Consider the following 16,804-nt stretch of genomic DNA (forward strand, 5'->3'; position numbering starts at 1 on the left):
GCGCGGGCTTAAGTCTTCGGCTCTGAGATTTTCTGTGAATTCCCTCGTCGCTGCGGCGCCGGTGGGCCCCCTAATGGGAGAGGATGGTAAGATATTGTGTTGCTTTTCATTCATCGGTCATTCGGTCGTGTTTATTGAGCGCTTACCGTGTGCAGAGCGCTTGGAATTTCAGCTGGGACTCTTCTCTGAGGATGCCGTTCTATACACGTCCTTCAAAGCCCCAAAGAATAACGTCTGTGACAAACGATGCAGGCCAAATGTCCTTGGCTATTTTCATATTTTAATCTGGGAAGTTGGCTAGAGTAGGTCTAGAAAGCCACGGGTAAAAATCAGATTTCACCTTGGAAAAATGATAAGAATGACGGCATTTGTTAAAGAGCTTACCGTGTACCAAGCAGTATACCTTGTGACCTAAACAGTATTCGTTGTGAGACCGGGAGCCCGTTGTTGGGGAGGGATTGTCTCTATCTGTCGCCGAATTGTACTTTCCAAGCGTTCAGTACAGTGCTCTGCACACAGGAAGCGCTCAATAAATATGATGGAATGAATAAACAGTATACCTCGTGAGGAGCTGCATGGTATAGTGTCTAGAGCACGGGCCCGGGAGTCAGAAAGTCATGGGTTCTAATCCTAGCTCCACCACTTGTGTCCTGTGTGACCTCGGGCAAGTCATCTCACTTCTCTGGGCCTCAGTTGCCTCGTCTGGAAAATGAGGACTGAGACTGTGAGCGCCACGTGGGACAGGGACTGTGTCCAACCCGATCTGCTGGTATCCTCCCCAGCCCTTAGTACAGTGCGTGGCACATAATAATAATAATGTTGGTATTTGTTAAGCGCTTACTATGTGCCGAGCACTGTTCTAAGCGCTGGGGTAGACACAGGGGAATCAGGTTGTCCCACGTGGGGCTCACAGTCTTAATCCCCATTTTACAGATGAGGGAACTGAGGCACCGAGAAGTTAAGTGACTTGCCCAAAGTCACACAGCTGGCAAGTGGCAGAGCCGGGGTTCGAACCCATGACCTCTGACTGCAAAGCCCGTGCTCTTTCCAAGTACAGTGCTCTGCTCACAGTAGGGCCTTAATATTATTATTGTTATTATTAATAAAGGTCATTTTACATCCGTGATTGTTCATTCCATTTAGGAACCAAACATTGACAGCTATTCAGAGGATGGTTATAAACCGGGCGCTATTAAAGGAAATTTGGAATTCAAAAACGTGCATTTCAGTTACCCGTCTCGAAAAGAAGTTCAGGTAAAGAGAATGAATCCAAAGCAGGCCTTCAAACTGTCTCTTCATCAGGGGGTGTTTTCTACCTAGGTTCCCGTGTCCGTGTTAGCGTGCCTTTCTGGGTGAGGGTGGTTTTAAAAACCATTCCCGGGACTGCCCGTAGACTCTGGTAGGACAGTGGAATCCAGGATCTAGTCATTCGATCGGTTGTTTCTTCCGGTGCCCGCTGCAGATTTTGAAGGGCCTGAACCTGAAGGTGAACAGCGGGCAAACAGTAGCCCTGGTGGGGAACAGCGGCTGCGGGAAGAGCACCACCGTCCAGCTGATCCAGAGGTTGTACGACCCCATCGTCGGCTCGGTAAGGCCCGGCCGGGAGCCCTCGGGAGCCCGCGGGGCCTTGGGACCGGAACCGAGGATGGGCCCCCCGCCCCGCTGACCCCCCGCCCCGTCCCTCTTCCCCCCTTCACCTCCCCTCAGCCAAGCCCCCTTTCCATCTGCTCCTCCCCCTCTCCCTTCCCTTCCCCTCAGCACTGTGCTCATTTGTATAGATTTTTATTACCTTATTTATTTTGTTGAGGAGGTGTACATCCCCTTGATTCTATTTACCGTGATGATGTTGTCTCGTTTTTGTCCGTCTCTCTCCCCCGATTAGACTGCGAGCCCGTCACCGGGCGGGGATCGTCCCTGTCCGTTGCCGAATTGTCCCTTCCGAGCGCTTAGTACAGTGCCCCGCACGCAGTAAGCGCTCAACGAATACTATTGAACTGAATGAACGAATCCCCCTCTCAGATCAGCATCGACGGACAGGACATCCAGACCCTGAACGTCCGCTTCCTGCGGGAGGTGACGGGCGTGGTGAGCCAGGAGCCCGTGCTCTTCGCCACCACCATCGCGGAGAACATTCGCTACGGCCGGGGGGACGTCACCATGGACGAGATCATCCAGGCCGTCAAGGAGGCCAACGCCTATGACTTCATCATGAGGCTGCCCAAGGTCAGCGCTCTGCTCTCTCCTCTCTGGTCTCTCCTCTCCGCCGGCTCCTCTCCCTTCTCCCCTCTCCGTGCTCTCTCCGCTCGCCCTCCTCTCCTCGCTCCCCCCTTTCCAGGGTCCCCCGCTCCTCTCATCCACCACCGGGTCGAGCCAGGCCTTCCTTCCCCAAGGGGAGAATCGGGGCAGGTTGGGGCTGAGGCTGAAGCAGGTCGAGATGGGAAAATCAGACAGGACAATAAGAACGATAATAATAGCGGTACCCGTTAAGCACTTAGAATGCACGAAGCACTGGGGCCGATACGAGATGAGGAGATGGAACGGAGTCTCTGTCCCACGTAGGGTTCACAGTCTCTAAGAGGGAGGGGGAATGGGCACCGAGTGTCCGTTTTACAGACGGGGAAACTGAGGTGCAGAGAATTGAAGTGCTTCGCCCGAGGTCACACAGCAGGCAAGTGGTGGAGTTGGGTGCGGAGGAGACGACGGGGCAAGAAACGTCATCTTGCCGCTTTTGCTGAGGACGGGAATGCTTACCGTCATCGTTCCGGGCGAGCCCCGGGGGGCGGCCGTGAGGGAGCGGTCTTCCCTGGAACCCCCGCTCGTCGGAGTCACCGCCGCCGCTCCTCCCCGGCTCTCAAGCCCCTTCCTCTTTCAGAAATTTGACACGCTGGTGGGAGACCGGGGGGCCCAGCTGAGCGGGGGCCAGAAGCAGAGGATAGCCATCGCCCGGGCCCTGGTGCGCAACCCCAAGATCCTTCTGCTGGACGAGGCCACCTCGGCCCTGGACACCGAGAGCGAAGCGGTGGTGCAGGCCGCCCTCGACAAGGTCAGGCGGTGCAGAACCCTTACCCTTGGTGGCGTCCGAGGGCAACGTGATCATCCACGTTTTCGGGGTTTCCTCCACGCAGTCTCCTCAGCCGGTCGTCTTGTGGGATTTCTTCAGGAATCCGAGGGAGTAGATTATTTGAGAGGCAAGGTGGTTTCCCGAAAAAATGAATTGGTGTGAGGGCCCTGGGATTCGTGGGAGCCGTTCAGACCTCCAGGCGCCCCAGCTGGTCCTGGATTTCGGAGGCCTGTCCAGCCCGCTGTGTGAGGGCTGAGTGCCGAGGTCTCTAATGATGTATTTGAGCCATGACTCGGCCTAGGCAGAGTTGGGGCAGGTGGCATCCACCTGTGAGCTGGCAGACCCCAATCTTCCCTTTGGATCCGGTTTGCTGTGGGCTGGGCATTTTTCTATGGGAAACTACTGCTCTAATGGAGATGATTCCTGGAGATTATCCCCGGTAGTCAGTCCCGGGAAGAATTTTGTGGGCTTCCCTTTCCCCCACGGCGGTGAGCTACTGAAGGCGTTTTTTTCTTCCGTCTACCAACTCTGCCACGTGGTACTCTCCCAAGCACTTAGTAGAGTGCTCTGCACCCAGTAAATGCTCAATAAATACGATTGAATGACTCTCCAGACTTAACGTAGTGGCTCAGTGCCTTAGGGAAGACTTAGGGAAGCCACAGAAATGACTGGATGTCAGGCTACACTTATTATTCATTAAGTGCTTACTATGTGCCAGGCACTGTACTGACCTCTGGGGCAGGTACAAGCTAATCAGGTTGGACGCAGTCCGTGTCCCACTTAGGGCTCACAGCCTCAATCCCCTTCCTACAGATGAGGCAACTGAGGCACAGAGAAGTGAAGTGAGTTGCCCAAAGTCGCCCAGCAGACAAAGCTCGTCTCTAGCCATTTAGTTGGTTATGAGCGGGGCACGTGTCTGCTTATTCCTTTGTATCGTGCTCTCCCAAGCGTGCTCTGCGTATAGTAAGCGCTCAGTAAATACCACTGATAAGTGGAAGTGCTGGGAGTAGAGCCCAGATCCTTGTGACTCCCTCCCTCATACTCTATCCACTAGGCCACGCTGCTTCTCTAATTCCTATGCCCTTTCTGTGTGCCGGGGACCACCCCAGGTGCCGGGGGTTGATCCAGATAAACGTATCGAACACAGTTTCCGCCCCACATAGGACTTGCAAAAAGTAGGGAGGACGCTCGGTGTACTGAGCGCTTTCCTTGAGCACAGCACCGTTCTAACCGCTCGGGAGAGTGCGGTACAACAGAGCTGGTCGACAGAGATACCTGCCCCCAACGAGTTTACGGTCTAGAGGGGGAGATTACTGAATCCCCCGTCGTATAAGCGAGGTAACAGACACAGAGATCTCAAGTGGCTTGTCCAAGGTCACTCGGCAGGCAAGTGGCGGAGCGGGGAGGAGAACCCAGGTCCCCTGACTCCCAGGCCGGTGTCTCTTCCACAAGGCTACGGTGACCTTGGGGGTCCTGACTCTGGGAAGATGAAATTAACATCGGAACTCGCGGCGTCCGCCTCGGAGCCCGGGGCCTTTTGTCGTCAGGCAGAGCTGGTGAATGGGAAACGGGTGCGTTGACTTTAAGCGGCAGGGTATTTCTGCGGAAAACAACCCATCCGCAAGGCTTCGTTGGATACCCTATGCGAGAAGCATCTTCATTCATTGAATCTATCGGGCGTTTACTATGTGCAGAACACGCTACTAAGCGCTTGGCAGAGTACACTGTAACGACAAACAGGCACGTTCCCTGCCCGCAACGAGCTTCTGGTACCCTGTCTTGAACTTTTCCGAGGCCGAGGCTCCCGGAAGCTATTTACGTGTACGTCTCCTCTTCGCTTCCTCAGGCCCGACAAGGTCGCACCACGATCGTCATAGCCCATCGCTTGTCAACGATCCGCAACGCGGATGTCATTGCCGGTTTCGAGGACGGGGTGATCGTGGAACAAGGAACCCACGATGAACTGATGAGGAAAGACGGTGTATACTCCAAACTCGTGGCCCTGCAGGTTCATTTTGACTGACTTGTCTCCGGTTTCCAGGGGAGCTGATGTAACTCTAAGCTTTTCCCAAAATACCTATTCAGATGAATAAGCCATTCTGGAAAAGAACGCTATTATTATTGTTATTGTTCTTAATGACGTAACGATAATACCGACGGTACTTTAGGCGCTTACTGTGTGCCAAGCAGTGGGATAGATACAAGTTGATCTGGTTGGACACGGTCCCTGTCCCACGTGGGCCTCACGCTCTTAAATCCCCATTTTACGGTAGAGGTAACTGAGGCCCAGAGAAGCGAAGTGACTCGCTCAAGGTCACAAAGCAGACGTGTGGCGGATCGGGATTAGAACCCAGGTCCACCCGACTCCCAGGCCTGTGGTCTATCCGCTAAGCCACGCTGCTTCTTACTAAGGGCTTACGATGTGCCAAGCGCTGTTCTGAGCCCTGGGATAGGTACGAGGTAATGGGCTGGACACGGGCCCTGTCCTTTATGGGACTCACGGTCTAAGTAGGAGGGAGTAGGATTAATCCCCATTTTCCTGATGAGGAAACTGAGGCCCAGAGAAGTTTAGCGACTCGCCCCGGGTCACACAGCAGGCATGTGTGCCTTTGTTATGCGTCTCGAGATCTCAAGTTTCCCGCTTCCTCTCATCGTTCTGTCGCGCTCGTACGGCTCAAGCCGGTTTTTCAGTGCGGCTCTAAATCTGTGTCTCAGATGTCAGGAAGCCACGTCGGAACGGAAAGCGGGGCCCACGCCGCCGGCCGTAAGAACGGCATCGCGGGAACGGTTCCAAGCGACGCTTCCTCGATTCTAAGGCGGCGATCGACCCACGGGAGCATCAGGAAGCCGAAAGCAGAGGAGAACAGTCTCGAAGGCGAGAATGACAAGGCGGTAAGCCTTCTCTCCGATTTGAAACACGAGCGGGTTTGGTCCCCAGAGGGATGGTGACTGGAGCCAGCGGAATGACAACCACACCGAGGAGCCTCACCTTACAACCCGGCCCGCACACTTCGCTTCTCGCCGTCTCCGTCTGGCCGCCGACCCCTCGCTCACCTCTGGCTTCTGGCCTGGAACTCCCTCCCTCCTCCGATCCGACAGACCGTTACTCTCCCCACCAACCTGCAGAGCCTTATCGAAGGCCCGTCTCCTCCAAGAGGCCTTCCCTGATTTATCCCTCCTTTCTCCCTCTCCCTTCTGGGTCACGCTGATTTTGCTCCCTTTTTTCTCCCCCCCCCCCCACCCCCGCCCCCCAAGCCCCACAGCACTTAGACATCAATATAAATAAATTACAGATCTGTACCCGTCTCCCCCTCTAAACGGAAGCTCATCGTGGGCGGCGAATCTGTGTCTGTTCCTTGTTCTGTCGTACTCTCCAAGGGGCTCTGCACCCAGTAAGAACTCAATAAATACGGCTGAATGAACGAAAAGTTCAATCACCGCTCAAGCAGAGCCACGCCGGCATTCTGTACGTCGAGAAGCTTCTCTTCCCCTACCTGGCTGGAGCTGTGGGTCAGTGAGTCAGTCGTATTTATTGGGCACTGACTGTGTGCAGAGCACTGTACCAAACGCTTGGGAGAGTACAACGCGACAATAGACGGACGCATTCCCCGCCCGGTCTAGACGGGGAGACGGACATTAAAAGAGATAAATGAATTCCAGACATGTACATAAGTGCTGTGGGGCTGGGAGGGGGGGATGAATAAAAGGGAGCCAGTCGGGGTGATGCGGAAGGGAGAGGGGGAAGAGGAAAGGAGGGCTTAGGGAAGGCCTCTTGGGCCTTCGATGAGAGGCTTTGAAGGAGAGGAGAGTCCCTGACTGTCGTATTTGAGGAGGGAGACGGGACGCGGGTGAGAGGTCGGCGGTGAGATGGATGTGATCGAGGAGCAGGGACCCGGGGGAGATTCCGATGGAATCGGAGGCTGGGTAACGCGGTCTCAGTCCGGGGCTTTGCGGGGCTGCCGTTTCCTCGCTCTGTTTGGAGTAGAGGCTTATGGCAGTCACGTCGGGCTGGGGGCCGGGCAGCCGCTCGTCAAGCAGCTCTGTGGGTTTGCGGAGCCCCGGTAGAGAATTGTTCTTCTGGTTTTGGTTTTTTTTGGCTTTCGGTGTCCTTGGCAGCCGGGTGACGTCCCGGTGCTCTGCCGGCATCCGTGATTGCGAATTCCGCATCTTCCCATTGTGGGACTAATTTACCCAGCCTGTTGGCAGGGCTTCCTGGTGGAGGTGGAACTGAGGTCAAAGGGGCTCAAGGAGAGGCAGGACATTTCTTCTCATGGCACAGATTGCCTGGGAACTGTATGAATCCCCTGGGAACGAGCCAGTCAGCAGCGTGGCTTAGTGGTTAAAGCGCAGGCCTGGAAGTCCGAAAGACCCGCGTTCTTATCCCGGCTCTGCCACTTGTCTGCTGTGTGACCTTGGGCAAGCCCCTTCACTTCTCTGGGCCTCAGTGACCTCATCTGTAAAGTGGGGATAAGACTGTGAGCCCCACGTGGGACGACCCCGTGACCTCGTATCTGCCCCAGCGCTTAGAACAGCGCTCGACACATAGTAAGCGCTTAACAACTACGATAATTATTGTATCTACTAAACCTGTTGGACTCTCCCGGTCAATCGGTCATATTTGAGTGCTGACTATGCACAGAGCACTGAACTAACGGCCGTCTCCTCCTCTAGACCGGAAGCTCGCTGTGGGCAGGGAACGGGCCTGTTTATCGTTGCATTGTACTCTCCCAAGTGCTTAGTACAGTGCTCTGCACTCAGTAAGAGCTCAGTAAATACGATTGAATGTGTGAATGACTTGAGCATTCAATTTCCATTTGGCCTTTTGGGCGATCCTTTGGTTCTGACCCCTGACATCTGTCTCCTAGGCTGCGGACGTTCCTCCGGTATCTTTCCTGAAGGTTCTGAAGCTCAATAAAACCGAGTGGCCGTACTTCGTGGTGGGCATCTTCTGCGCCATTATCAATGGGGGTTTGCAGCCGGCGTTCTCCATCATATTTTCCCGGATCATAGGGGTGAGTTGTCATCCTTTCGTCCTTCTCATCCCAGTTTAGACCGCCTTCCACCTACCCCGGAGCCAGGGGCACTCTAGGGCGCGCTCCGACCCTTCCCCCGGGCAGCCCACCTCTTCCTGGGGCTCCGAGGATCTCCCGGCTGAGATCCAGCCTGCTCTTTTTTGCCTGGAAAGTTGTTTTTCCAGGAGCGTTCCTGGAAATTGAATCTTGGGGGGAAGTCGTGTCCCTTCCAAGAGTGAAGATGAGTGTGGCGTGAGTGACGTGGAGCGTGAACATGAGGCGATGTTAGCACGTCGTCCACAGGAGAGGCTTTGGATGGAGGAAAGCGGGTCCTCTTAGCTTAGATGAATAAAAGGAGATCTGTCGGTTTGGTTTGAGTTGGTGATTTTTTTCGCGCCCAAGAAAGAGAAAGGAGACACCGTTGTCAAATCGTGGTATTTCTCTATGGTCTAAGTTTCACTAAGTCCCCGGTAGGGGAAAAAAAAAGCTTTTCTGATGCTCTCTTCTAGGTTTTTGGAACAACAGACGATCCTGAGACCAAGAGACACAAGAGCAACTTGTTTGCCGTGCTGTTTTTAGTTCTCGGAATCATTTCTTTCATTACCTTTTTCCTTCAGGTAGGTCTCTGAGTTTTGCATTCATTTGAACTATTTTTTTTCAAATCTCGACCGTGCCTACTGACCGGCAGCTGAAAGCAACGCACCGCATAAAAGGCTCGGGAAGTAGTCCTTGCCCACAAGGAGCTTACACTCAAGGGGGGAGACGGACACGGGAAGTATCAAATCTACCTATATCCACAAGTGTTGAGGTTGAGCATAAATAAGTGCAAGAAATGGCTGGAGGATAAAAACGAGTATCCCGATGCTGCTATGGTAGGTAGAGTCCTGAATCGGGTGAGGGCTTGGGCCGATTTGGAAAGACTTGCATCCATTCATTCAATCGTATTTATCAAGCGCTTAGTGTGCGCAAAGCCTTGTATTGAGCGCTTGGGAGAATACAACGGAACGATAAACGGACACATTTCCTAGCCCACAACGAGCTCACAGTCTAGAGACATGCATTACTTTCTTATCGAAACGCGAAGCTGGCTCCGTCTGGGTCAATTCTGGGCACACCGTTTGGTTTGAAGACGGCTCCCGGGTCACGTCCGGCTGCGCGGACTGTGCCCCGGGAAGGATGGGAGGTGGAATGAGGTCTGAAGAAAAAGGCAGAAGAGCTGGAGGAGGTGGAGGAAGAGCCAGGAGAGGGAGTGACCCTGGGTGGAGAACTTGGAACCATCAGAAGCGCTTGGGTTGAGAAGTGCAGTAGAGAATGCGATTGAGGAGGGGAGGGGGCCGAGGCACTGATTTTGTAAATAATGGAGAGATTGGGCTCAGAGGAAAGCGTAGAATGTTTTCTCTTCATCTTTCTCTCTCTCTCTTCAGGGGTACACGTTCGGCAAAGCTGGAGAGATCCTCACCAGACGGCTCCGGTTTTGGGCCTTCCGAGCCATGCTGAGGCAGGTCGGTCGGCTCCCAGAGATCTTCTTGCGTTGGAGAAGGATTATCCTGCTGCAGTTGGGCAGTTTCAGGCGGCCTCGAAACCCAGAGGAATGAGGCTCGGGGGCAGATTCGGTTGGGTAGGGGAACAGGTGAACTGAGAGCATTTAAAATGGAACCGGCCCTTTCCAAGGGATTGACGTTCACTGCCATCACCGATTCCTCCTGACCTCTCGCTGAATCTCGGCTCTCCCGTCTCCCCACCCCGACCTTGCCGGCGACCGTTTTCTCCCCTTACGGAACTCCCTCTGCCCCCTCGGAGCTCTCCCGGCAGCATTTGCCCAATGATTTCCACCATTTGAGGTTCCCCTGATTTTTCCATTCATTCGCTTCCCACCTCTCTTTCTAGTAATGGCAGTATCCACATTCTGCTCCCACTGTAAATAATAATAAAAATTATAATTATGATATGAAGCACTTACTATGTGCCAGGCACTGTACTAAGTGGAGACGAGCAAATCGGGTTGGAGACAGTCCCTGTCCCCTGTGGGGCTCACAGTCTTGATCCCCATTTTCCAGATGAGGTAACTGAGATACGGAAGAGGGAAGCGACTTGCCTAAGGTCACACAGCAGGCGAGTGGCAGAGCCGGGATTAGAACCCGCGACCTTCCGACTTGCAGCTCTAGCCGCTACACCATGCTGCTTCTTGTCTCCAAATACTCTGTCTGCCCGTATCCATTAATTCAGAAGGACCTCCAGGGTAGGGGCTCTTTGTTTGACTTCTGCCGTCCTCTCCCGAGTATCCCGGACGGTGCTGTAAACCCACAACCCGTCCTCCAGATATACAGTCGACCGACTGATTGAAGACACCCTTTCTGTGTTGTAGGATATAAGCTGGTTTGACGACCCCAAGAACAGCACCGGGGCATTGACCACGAGGCTGGCAACAGACGCCTCGCAGGTGAAAGGGGTACGTGCCGACTTAAATCCCTGCTCCTCCCGGGATTTGGTTGATTTTTTTCTTTGTTTCTGGGCCCGCGGGAGAGCAGGAAGTATGAGACGCTTAGAGGGCCGAGTCTCACGATGCTTCCTGTGCCGTGCCGGGAGAGCGAGACAGCGGCGGAGAGATGCGGCTCGACAGGCAGCGGATAAATCAGGGGGCTCTTTCTTTGCGGAAATCAGGGGTCCCAAACCTGAAGTCTGGCCGTTAAATTAGCCGCCTGGACTCAGACGAATACCAAACGGGCGTTTCCTCGGAAAAGAAATGAGAAGTGATTTTTACCACGAATAGGCTTACTCCTATCTTTTGGTTTTCCTGCTCTTAGGTGGAAGCATTTGTACTCATTAAAAACTTAAAAACCGTGATTTAAGTAAAAGTATATAGCACTGGAATCTATCTACGGTAATAATAATAAAATAATGATGGCATTTGTTAAGCGCTTACCACGTGCCAAGCACGGTTCTAAGCCCTGGGGTAGATACAGGGTCATCAGGTTGTCCCACGCGGGGCTCACGGTCTTAATCCCCATTTTACAGATGAGGTAACTGGGGCCCAGAGAAGTCACGTGCCTTGTCCAAAGTCACACAGCTGACAAGCGGCGGAGCCGGGATTAGAACCCACGACCTCTGACTCCCGAGCCCGGGCACTTTCCCTTAAGTCACACTGCTTACTCCGTACAGAACGCTGTACTGAGCACCTTGCGTTTTTCGTCTTTATAACCGGGCTACACCGAGCAACAGAAGAGCGGAGTCACAAGATGGTGGCTCGAAACCTCGGCGGTGAGTTGGCTTTCTGCTCTGAAGGAGGAAATGACCCGTGCCGTCTCTTCCTAGGCCACCGGTGCCAGGCTGGCTGTGGTCGCCCAGAACATCGCCAATCTGGGCACCGGCATCATCATCTCCTTGGTCTATGGCTGGCAACTGACCCTTCTGCTGTTGGCGATCGTTCCCATCATCGCCATAGCGGGGGTCATTGAGATGAAGATGTTGGCCGGTCACGCTCAGAAAGACAAGAAAGAATTGGAAGGTGCCGGTAAGGTGAGTTTGTTGCGGGGCGGGGCCGGGCGGTGCTCCGTCCAGTAACCTGCTCCGCCCTCTACCGTATCTCGCCGCCGTTTGGGTGAACGTTCTGCTCGCATCTCTCCTCGACTCGTCCCCGGCCCTCCGTCCGTCGGGAGACCTCGAAGCGACGTGTCGGGGTCAACGAGGAATCGTCCCAACGAATGCCCCTTTATTTCACCCCTACGGTTCCTCCCATTCATTCGATAGTATTTATTGAGCGCTTACTATGTGCAGAGCACTGTACTAACCGCTTGGAAGGTACGAATCGGTAACAACCTACCCTCTCAGGGTCACCCCTGGAGAGTTTCCCGTCCTCTGCCAGTCTCGACTACGGGAGGGAGAGTCGAGCAGGGCCATACCCGTTCCATTCCTAGCTTGGGCATGGCTAGCGAGTGGAAGCCATCCGCTTCAAATCCGAACGCCCCCGTACTGGGCAGCAGCGGCCCGGCAGGGAGCCGAGGGCGGAGACTCGAGTTTGCTGCACGGAAGGAGACGGCGGTCAACCACTTCTGGATTTTTACCGAGAAAACCCGATGGATCCGCTACCAGAATGATTGCCTTTACCCTGTTGCCCGCGGATGGCAATTATAGAATCTAAACCGGCTGCTTAGTCTGGGCATTTCAGACAATCCCGGGCCCCCGGGCCTAGCTGCATTTTGCAGGGCCGGAGCTAATGATTAAGCCCCACACTATGCGCTAAGCACTGGGGGAGATCGAATCGGATCAGACAAGGTCCCCGTCCCACATGGGGCTCGCCGTCTGCCTTTAATGTCCCTATCAGATCAGGGAGGGCGAGGCCTGTGATGATGATGGTATTGGTTAAGCGCTTACTGTGTGCGAAACACTGTTCTAAGTCTGCGTCCCGTGAAGCGGCAAACGGGAAGAGGGGGGAGAGTGCTTGGAAGACAGTTCCAACGCCCGGAGGAGCTATCGCATAACCGATTCCTGTTGGGAGAGTGAAAGTGGAAAGCGTCCTTTGCTACGTTTAGATTTGGGTGTAAACAAGCCTCTCTGCGTGTGCAGTTATTTTTTTGGCTCGGTTCTGCCCGATAGCAGAATTCACTCCAACGGGCTTGTGCTCTCTGTTTCAGATTGCTACCGAAGCAATAGAAAATTTTCGAACTGTGGTTTCTTTGACTCGGGAAAGAAAGTTTGAGTCCATGTACAGAGAGAATTTGCAAGGACCTTACAGGTAATGAACGCAACTCTTTTAGACAATGAACCGCGCAGATCTTGGGTTGTTGGACTAAGGGTTTGCTGTTTCTTAGAAAAAAAAATTCAAGACCTGCAGAATGATTGGAGCATCTGTTAAGGGCTTACCGTGGGTCGGGCACTGTTCTAAGCGCTGGGGTGGATACAAGCAAATCAGGTTGGCCACTGTCCCCGCCCCCCGTGGGGCTCACAGTCTTCATCCCCATTTTACGGATGAGGTAACTGAGGTCCGCTCATTTATCCAATCGTATTCGTTGAGCGTTTACGGTGTGCAGAGCACTGTCCTAAGCGCTTGGTAAGTACAGTTCAGCCACAAAGAGAGACAATCCCTACCCGCAACGGGTTCATAGTGCCTGGCGCATAGTAAGTGCTTAACAAATACCATAATAATAATAATTATTATTATTATCAGTACAGTAAACTCTGGACAAATACCATTAAAAAAAAGCAGGAACAAGATGTAAGTTAGAAGCAGATGTTGACCCGTCGTGGGAGGGGGAAGAGAGAGGTGAAGGGGTTGAAGTGGGAAATCAGGGCTCAGAACTCGACCCTTTCTGTATGAATCTCTGGGCAGAGTGATCTCACCCAGGTCCTAGGACTTGCTGCCCTTATTAGGATTCCTGTCTGGCTGAGGAATTTAGAACAAAGGGTGGGTTTATAGCAGTCACCCCCAAACCCAGCCCTGGTAGGCCTGGGAGTCAGAAGGACCTGCGTACTAATCCCGGCTCTGCCCTCCGTCTGCTGTGTGACCTTGGACAGATCACTTCTCTGGGCCTCAGTTTTCTCACATGGAAAATGGGGATGAAGACCGTGAGTCCCACGTGAGACAGGGACCGGGTCCAACCCGATGAACTCGTATCTACCCCGGGGCTTGAAACAGATCTTGACACGTGGTAATTATTATTTCTTAGCATGATGGTGAGCGAGGTCCAAATATTGGGATTTTCCCAGCTGTGCAAGGATTCGCGGTTACCCTTGGATCACGGACTGCAACTGACTGTTCGGTTATAGGGTTCTAGAGCGGAAGGAAGCAATATCCCCCCAAACATTGTGGTTTTTCTTTTTCAGAAATTCCCAACACAAAGCCCAAATTTTCGGGATATCCTTCGCCCTCACCCAAGCAATTATGTATTTCTCCTATGCCGCTTGCTTCCGATTTGGTGCCTTCCTGGTGAAAAACGGTTACATGGAATTCCAAGATGTTTTCTTGTAAGTACGCGGGTCCTCGGGGGCCAAGCGGGCCGAGTCTCCATCCTCGGGGAGGGAGGGAGAGACCGAGGGTGCGGGAGAGGTCGGCGAATTAGAAGAGGGTACCCCAGCGGGGCAGCTGGAATCAAAGCCCACCCTTTCCCAGCAGGATCGAGTTTTATGATTCAGAATCCTATTTTGTACAGTAGCAGCCCGACCCAATCCATCAGTCGGTGGTATTTGTCGAGTGCTTTCTACGTTACTACTTCGAGTGCTTACTAGAGAAGCAGCGTGGCTTTGGGGGAAAGAGCCCGCGTTTGGGAGTCAGAGGTCGTGGGTTCTAATCCCCGATCTGCCACTGGTCAGCTGGGTGACTCGGGGCAAGTCCCTTCACTTCTCTGTGCCTCAGTTACCTCCTCTGTAAAATGGGGATTAAGACTGTGAGCCGCACGTGGGGCGACCTGATGACCTTGTATCCACCCCAGCGCTTAGAACCGTGCTTGGCACAGAGTAAGTGCCTAACAAATACCATTATTATTATGTTCATTCATTCAGTGGTGTTTACTGAGCGCTTACCATGTACTAAGCGGTTGGGAGAATACGATATGAGAATGAACTGACGCGTTCCTTGCGCAGAACACTGTACTAAGCACTTGGGAGAGTACGATACAACAGAATTAACAGCCACCCTCCCTTGCCCGTAATGAGCCGACAGTCTAGAGGGGGAGACGAGCGTTACTCAGTCAATCAACGGTACTGGGCGCTTACTATGCGCAGAGCGCTGTACTGTGCGCTTGGGAGATACAGATATTAGATCCGGGACCTCCTTCTCCCAGGAGGAGGAGGAGGATGGCATATATTAAGCAACTGCTATGTTCTAAGCACTGGGATAGATACAGGATAATTAGATCAGACACAGTCCCTGTCCCACGTGGTGCTCACAGTCTCAGAAGGAGGGGTAGCGGTTTTTCCCAGCCGGTTTTCCCGACTGGGAAACTGAGGCAAAGAAGCGACTCGCCCAGGCTCACACAACAGGTAAGTGGCGGAGCTGGGATTAGAATCCAGTCTCCGCTCTTCCCGCTAGGCCACGCTGCTTCCCGCTAGGTCACCCTGCCTCCCACTAGGCCTCGCTGTATCCCGGGAGAGTGGCATAGGCGAATGCTAGCCCTTAGCCTTGGTCAGGAGGGCACGATGATGATGATTGCATTGAATTATCATTAGTAAATGCTGGTATCGATAAAACCGAATCGGATTGGCCACAGTCCCTGTCGCACGTGGAGCTCACGGGCCCAATCCCCGTTTTCCAGATGAGGGAACTGAGGCCCGGAGAAACGAAGCGCCTCGCCCAAGGTCCCGCAGCAGACAAGTGGCGGAGGCGGAATTAGAACCCACGACCTCCTGTCTTTCGGGCTCTATCCACTACGCCGTGCTGCTTCCGTGGGGGCCGCCCCGCTCCCCACAGAAGGCTGGTGCTGGGCAGGGATCCCACACCGGAAAGGGGGGGGGGGTCTTTCCACCAGTTCTCCGACGGCTGCGGCGATCGCCCGCAAAGTGCTCTCCGTCTCCGACCCGCTCTCCGCGTCCGTGTCTGTGTCTGTTGCAGGGTATTTTCAGCCATCGTCTTCGGGGCCATGGCCCTGGGGCAGACCAGTTCTTTCGCCCCAGACTATGCCAAAGCCAAGATCTCAGCATCCCACATTTTCATGCTGCTTGAACGGAAACCGCTGATAGACAGCTACAGTGTGGGAGGACTGAAACCCGTGAGTTTGCCGCTGGATTAGCTAGTAATGATAATGACGCTGGATTTTTAACTGTCGGTGGGTTAAGCGTGGGGGTAAACGCAATCTACGCAGATCAGCCACAGTCGCCAGCTCACAAGAGGCGGAGCTGGGATTAGAATCCGGGCCTCGTGACAGCCAGGCCCGTGTCATTCTACTAGGCTACCCCGATTCCATGCTACTTATCTGCTTTTTGCCTCTGAATATTTTTGGTTGGGCTTTTTTTGGTATTTAAGCACTTGCTCTGTGTCCAGCACTCTTCTAAGCGCTGGGGTAGATAGAAATGAATGAGGCCAGATGCCGTCCCTGTCCCGCCTGGGCCTTACAGCCTGAGTAGGAGGGACAGTGGGTATTTAATCTCCGCTCTGCCGGTGAGGGAACGGAGGAGCAGAGAAATGAAGTGACTTACCCGAGGTCACACAGCAGGCAAGGGGTGGAGCCAGGATTAGAACCCAGGTCCTCTGGCTCCCAGGTCCATGCTTTTACCCCCTAGGCCGTGCTGCTTCCCCGCGTTCAGGCAGATTCCAGGAAAAGAAGCCTGAGAAGATTGCTCCCCGATCCACTGAGGCTACGATGTCCCGAATCTCCAAAATTTGCAAGGGATCCAAAAGGGGGTCCCGCACTGTCGGAAGATCTCTTCCCGCGCGGCTTTGGTGTCGGTGGGAGGGAAGCCCAGGTCTTTGGACAGCAAGAAGGCTACTTTGGTCATTCTGATAACAGCCGGATCGGCTTTCCGTCCCCCCTGCCATCCAGGGGAAATTTGAAGGGAACATATCATTCCGAGACGTCGCGTTCAACTACCCGAGCCGGCCGGCGGTCCCGGTGCTGCAGGGCCTGAGCCTCGACGTGGGCAAGGGGCAGACCGTGGCGCTGGTGGGGAGCAGCGGCTGCGGGAAGAGCACCGTGGTCCAGCTCCTCGAGCGCTTCTACGACCCCCTGGCGGGAAGTCTGGTAGGTGCCCCGCGGCGCCGGCCGGTCTGGGGGCCGGGGGCGGGACCCGAGGGGCGAGCGTG

General features: G+C 54.0%; 1 protein-coding gene across 1 annotated transcript in view; it reads left to right on the forward strand.

Moving 5' to 3' along the window:
* The window catches only part of ABCB1 (ATP binding cassette subfamily B member 1), a 56,703-nt gene that overhangs the window by 35,420 nt on the left and 4,479 nt on the right, over positions 1-16,804 (forward strand). The window contains exons 11-25 of the mRNA XM_029077742.2: positions 1,144-1,254; positions 1,463-1,588; positions 2,020-2,223; positions 2,873-3,043; positions 4,908-5,069; positions 5,777-5,953; positions 7,927-8,073; positions 8,583-8,690; positions 9,498-9,575; positions 10,439-10,522; positions 11,386-11,589; positions 12,705-12,805; positions 13,894-14,034; positions 15,617-15,773; positions 16,545-16,742. Of these exons, the coding sequence (XP_028933575.1) occupies positions 1,144-1,254; positions 1,463-1,588; positions 2,020-2,223; positions 2,873-3,043; positions 4,908-5,069; positions 5,777-5,953; positions 7,927-8,073; positions 8,583-8,690; positions 9,498-9,575; positions 10,439-10,522; positions 11,386-11,589; positions 12,705-12,805; positions 13,894-14,034; positions 15,617-15,773; positions 16,545-16,742 (2,169 nt within the window). The remainder of the gene's footprint in view (positions 1-1,143; positions 1,255-1,462; positions 1,589-2,019; positions 2,224-2,872; positions 3,044-4,907; positions 5,070-5,776; positions 5,954-7,926; positions 8,074-8,582; positions 8,691-9,497; positions 9,576-10,438; positions 10,523-11,385; positions 11,590-12,704; positions 12,806-13,893; positions 14,035-15,616; positions 15,774-16,544; positions 16,743-16,804) is intronic.

The sequence above is a fragment of the Ornithorhynchus anatinus genome, chromosome 13, assembly GCF_004115215.2.
Source record: "Ornithorhynchus anatinus isolate Pmale09 chromosome 13, mOrnAna1.pri.v4, whole genome shotgun sequence".
In the NCBI taxonomy this organism is placed as follows: Eukaryota; Metazoa; Chordata; class Mammalia; order Monotremata; family Ornithorhynchidae; genus Ornithorhynchus; species Ornithorhynchus anatinus.